The sequence below is a fragment of the Poecilia reticulata genome, linkage group LG20, assembly GCF_000633615.1.
Source record: "Poecilia reticulata strain Guanapo linkage group LG20, Guppy_female_1.0+MT, whole genome shotgun sequence".
Taxonomy (NCBI): Eukaryota; Metazoa; Chordata; class Actinopteri; order Cyprinodontiformes; family Poeciliidae; genus Poecilia; species Poecilia reticulata.
In genome coordinates, this window is record NC_024350.1 from 7,977,177 (window position 1) to 7,982,814 (window position 5,638).

The window sequence follows — 5,638 nt, forward strand, 5'->3', positions numbered from 1 at the left end:
GCTCATCTGTTGACTTACTTTGGATATGAATACCTCGGGCATTCAAGTAGCCCAATAACATCTTGTATCCTATATTAGGGTGATAACTTAGAATGTCTCGCACAACTCCATCGAGCTCATCATCTTCTATGTTGCTGTATAATTGAGATACTCTAAAAGAGAAAATAAAAAGCAACACAAAGTGAAGTTACACACACAGAATGAATTGCAGGAAGAATTACCATAATAGTTATGTGGAAGAATATTAATGGTGGACAGCAAAAAATTCGTAAATACTTTTCTGATGCCATCTACAACTAAATATATTACTATTAATCAATCAATCCATCAACACTTATCATTATCCTAGTTGGGTGATGATGGGTGAGGTAAACTATCTCCAGAGGTCAAGAGGTCAGAAGCAGGGTTAGAACAGAGAACGAGCAAATCATTAATGAATATGAATATCTCACAATTCTGAACTTCTTCAGTGAATTAAAGGCTCAAGATGACATGTTTTATTAGTAAAATTTGATATTTGGACATTTGAACACAACAGATCAGAAACATGCGGTCAGGGGAGGCAGAGCGTCAGCTGTCATCATGAAATAATAATATAATGATAACATTATTTATAATGATTTTTGCACCCTGTTTTTCCATAGCTAAACACTAACATGAATGGGATCTTATGATTTAGATTAAGTCAGTACCTCAACAGCCATGAAACATAACCACACGCAACTGAAACAGATGTTCTGTAACAACTGGAATTATAATACTAATATTAAATACAAATAAGTTTCAAAAAGCAAAAGAAATATCACACATGCTTACCTTACACCGTACTCTGCCATTCGCCTGTGAACTGTTCTTTCACTGACCCCAAAAAGTCTGCCAATATCCATGACGGATACACCAGCAAGAAGAAATGATTCCAATACCTCAGCAGGCAGCAAATATCCAGGTCTTCCAACTGTTCTTGTGTGGTACACAGATTGATGCAAACGGCAAGCCACTTCCTCCAACATCTGGACAACTAATGAGTTAGCATCATTATCCGTGTCTGCAGCTASCTGGACCAGCAACTCCATAAAAACATTGACACGAAAAAGCAAATAGTCATCACTGACTGTGCTACTTTCAGCTAAATTGGCAAGGTGCCTTMAATCCTCAGCAATCCTACGATACATTTCTTAGATTTTTTAAAATTCCTCTAAAAAAGGTTGCTCTGCTAAGAGAAGCACAGCGCAGGCATGGACAATGGATCTGCAGACTGATCGTTCTGTTTCCGGTTGATTGACCCAATAGAAGAGCAGGACATAGAAAGCAGGCCTCCTCATTTACATATTTACATTCCCTCGTCCGTATACCGACGAGGGAATAATAATACGGACGAGTGAATAATAATACGGAGGAGTGAATAATAATACGGAGGAGTGAATAATAATATGGAGGAGTGAATAATAATACGGAGGAGTGAATAATAATACAGCGAGGAAATAATAAATAAATACATCAAGAAATAAATACAGAAATAAATACGGTGAGGAAATAATAAATAAAAAATTTCTATTTTTCTTGATGGAAAGTCATGTGTATGGAGAAATAAAAAAGAAAATATATAGTATATATATTTATTCTTTTATTTATTATTATGTCAGTTTTGGTCCTCCATACATACAGGCATTCCAACAGTGCATTATTAAAAAATATTTTGTTTAGTAATCCCTTTACCTCATTCTTATTTAGGATAGCATTTTGAACTTTCCTATGACTTACGTAAGATTTCCATGATAAATGTTCATCGACGATATCACTCAAAAACGTAACTTTTTTTTCGTTTTTTGTATCTCAACGTCTTCAACATGTAATTGTGCATCAGAAAATGTTTAGAGCTACAAAATGTCATAGACTTCGTTTTACCAATATATTTATGGATAACCTGTTACAATAGAAAAAAATATTGTTGTACATTAACGGTTTAATGAAATTCATAATGGAATGCAAGGCTGGAAGTGGAATAGTGATTAAAGAATTATTTAAAAAGCAAACAATGACAGCAATGTTGCCTATCAGTTGACAGCATGTTGTACTAAGCAACCGTTTTTAAGAAGGTAACCACTGGTTACTAACCAAACAGAACAGGTTATCATAGCCGAAGCTAAGCTAACTGCAGCTACCGCTAGATAAAAAAAAAATAACATAAAAGCCTTTATCTTCCCACCTTTCCTTCAGCGTCCAGCAGCTCGTCAGAGTCCAGCTCAGCTCCAGCGTTTGAGACAGCGAGTCCCTGCTCCCAGTCAGGATACTGGTTAGGAAAAGAACGTTCTTCCATCTCTGCTTCTGTAGTTGATACCAACTTCAGCCGCTTGGACATATTTTCTCCCATCACTACGGCGGCTCGGCGGTGACACTAATCCTCTGCAACTCTGTTGGGTGGTAGACACATTTTATTCCCAGAGGTTTGGAGTCTTTATTGTGCTTTAATGCGCATATGAAGCTGAACCTGTTGCAGCGCATAAAGAATAAAATTTACTCTACATTAATTTATTTGAAAAACATTTTAAAAAAAAAAACAGCAATCAATCCCGCTAACCAGTAGCTGCCGCACTGTATAGTTAACCATACGGAGTTTGTAAAGATCCTAAAGTATTCAGTAAAAAGTGAATGTACACATTATACTTCTGGTTCCTTTTAACACTTTTATCACCATTGCAATAAACTGAATATGGAACTTTTCTTCCAAAGTTCCATATTGTTTTTTGTGAGCTGACCAACAGTTTCAATCACATTGCATCAAAAATACTCATACATATTTTTAACAAAAATGTCAAATGTAACTTCACAGACAAACAAGAAGAGCAAGTCTGTGATGTGAGCACAGACTTACTTCACTTTACAATTAAATATTGTTAAAGTAATAAAATAAATATAGTTAAATATTGCTAACCATCACCATATTTAAATGTTATGATTCTGGTTTTAATAACCTTTGAAATTGTTATTTAAATTTTTATCCATAAATTTAGCCCCCAAAAAGAAGTGCTAAGTGTATTAATTTTAATTTTTGCTCAGAATTTCATCACTTTAGCCAGTTTGCTTTTCATGATGCGACATAAATAGCAAGCTGTTCTTAGGTGCTTCATTAGTTGGATGATCTTTTTGCAGCCAAAACAGTTAACAGACATTTATCTCTCACCCAGAGCTGCTGGGGACAGGCACCGCACCCCTCATGCTGTTGTTCTTTTCTTTATAGGCCGAAAATAGCCTGAATTCTTTGTATTTTCTGGAATTGAATTAATAAAAATGCTATAGCTTTAGAAACACTTTAGCATTAAATAGGCATAAAGACTTTAACTAGTCTAACATGGAGTAAATTGCTTTAAATACACATTCTACTGATTTACAAAACCTTAGTTGTGCAATAGAAAGGGTGAATTTATTTACTTTTAATTTTTACTGTATTGTCTTGTGTAGTTGATGTATTTTCTTTATAGATACATGACAATTTGCGATCATAATTTGTGGTTAAATGTTTTGTAGTTTAAAGGTTTTATAGATAAACAGAAAATGTGGCCTATTATTGGTGATTACAAGAAAAATAAGTTTAGAGAAAGTTCTAATGGTACTTGTATAAATGTACAATATAAATAATCAAATAAATGAGTTGATTTGCACTTCAGTTCTCTCTGTACAAACCCAAATAAATCAGTGAAAGTCCCCTTTGACATATTTATGCTCTCAACAAGGTTTCGCCAACTTGAAATCTATTGAATTTCAAATTAAAAACAAAGATGGATTAATTTTCCTTTTGTTTACACGTGAAAGCAAATTCAGAACAATGACAGACTGTGAGGCTGCTCACTGAACAGTGCTACAGTGTGATCGCTGGCAGCTATTGGCTGTAAACATGCAGTACTGCAGGTAGAAACAGATTGAGCTGGAGCAGAGCTTACCGAGGTGATGCGACCGGCTCGGTTTTCGCTCCTTACAGCTCCAGTCACAGTCTGTCCTGATCCGTCAGCCTCCGGGCAGCCTCACTCAGCCTTTTCTTGTTCCGCTGGAGTGAAGAAGCGTGGGGACCGCAGTCAGAGGGTCCAGGCAGCCATGTGTCACCGCATCACTGAGTCGCTCCCTCCTCCGCATCTTTTCTGCTCCTTATTCAACGCACAGTACGATCAGGCAGCGATCTGCTCAGTAAAATCAGATCTCTGCGTCCCACCTGCACCCAGACAGGCGCAGTGCCAAGGCTGCAGAAGGCACCCAGCCTCCTGACCAGACCAGTCGGACAGAACCCGCACCAGTAGCCGTCCTTCCCTGCAGCTGACTCCCGATGTGAATGGTGACAGATGGTGAAAGTGTGTGATGCTGTGTTAGCTGGATTAGGTAATACAGAGAACAAATTCACAACCCCCCACCCACTCCCCAGGCTCAGTCCTGCTGTCCTTCCTCTACGGCTTTCTCTTCTTGCATCAATCGTCCATCAACTATCTACTTCAATTCCCTGAAGGCATATTGAAATTTAAATGTATTACCAAGGAAACAACAAACAAAACTCATTTGATCTTAGAACAAAATAACATAAACCCTAAAGATCACATTATATAAGTCTAACACATAAAATGCAAGAGTAAAACAAATCTTCCACTCAGCATTTTACTAACTGAGCAATGACTAGAGATATTAGGATTTTTTGTTGTTTGGAAGGAATTGGCCCATTTGTCTTTACAGTGTGTCTATAATGTCTTGCAAAAGTGTTCATTGCCTTTCAATTTTTCTATGTTTTTCACAAACAGCCTAAAGATATTGTGCGTCATTGATATTTCATGAGATAGACCAGTATGAAGTAGTGGGCGTGAAGTGTCAATGGTTTGCAGAGCAACCGTTTGCTTCAATATCATCTGCAGGTCTGTTTGTCTGGAGAGCAGTGGTATAACAATATTTTCAAACCTTAGAAAACGTTCCCATATAGTTTTCTGTCTGGACTTTGGCTGGAACGTTGTCCATCATCAGAAAATAAAGAAAAACCCATTCCATTCCCTACACTTTCAAACAGCCGGACAGAACCCGCACCAGTCCGTTTTGTAATCACAATGGAAAACAAAACGGACTCACTAGAGTTCCCTGAGGAAAACCATTTACAACAAAAACAATTGCCTGAAAAACGTTGTCCTACTTGTACTGATTGACAACTAATTCCAATCTTTTTTTCATTTTATTAAGAAACCTTGCTCCCGAATCATATTGTACGCTTTCTTTGTCAGAAAAGAGCCACCACACTCCATATTAACTTGTGCTTTTCTGATTTCATGTTCTAAACATAAACAGGGTCCATAATATTTGTACTTTTCTCAAATCTACTGAAAGTATTTTTGATAAATATCCTTGTTTCTCTCCCTTACAAAAAAATCCCACAAAAATCACATGTGGTTCCCATTTTCCACGTGGTTCACATAATCTACGAAAAAAATCACATGAAAATCACGTTTTCACATGTTATTCCCATTTCCCACATGTGGGTCACATTTTCCACCTGAGGTCAAGTATTTTGTTCATGCCCTTACAAAAAATTCCTATGAAAATCACTTAATCACATGTAATTCCCATTTCCCACAAGTGGTTGTGATTTTCCACGTGGTTCACATAATCCACAAGA

The 5,638-nt window shown here is 36.9% G+C and overlaps 1 protein-coding gene across 1 annotated transcript in view; it reads right to left on the bottom strand.

Annotated features, from left to right (window-relative positions):
- lancl2 (LanC lantibiotic synthetase component C-like 2 (bacterial)) overlaps positions 1-4,400 on the bottom strand; it is a 53,153-nt gene extending 48,753 nt beyond the window's left edge. Inside the window, exons 1-2 of the mRNA XM_008438558.2 lie at positions 3,939-4,400; positions 2,207-2,411 (exon numbers count right to left, since the gene is read on the bottom strand). Of these exons, the coding sequence (XP_008436780.1) occupies positions 2,207-2,371 (165 nt within the window). The 5' untranslated portion in view covers positions 2,372-2,411; positions 3,939-4,400. The remainder of the gene's footprint in view (positions 1-2,206; positions 2,412-3,938) is intronic.
- Between the last annotated feature and the right edge of the window lie 1,238 nt (positions 4,401-5,638).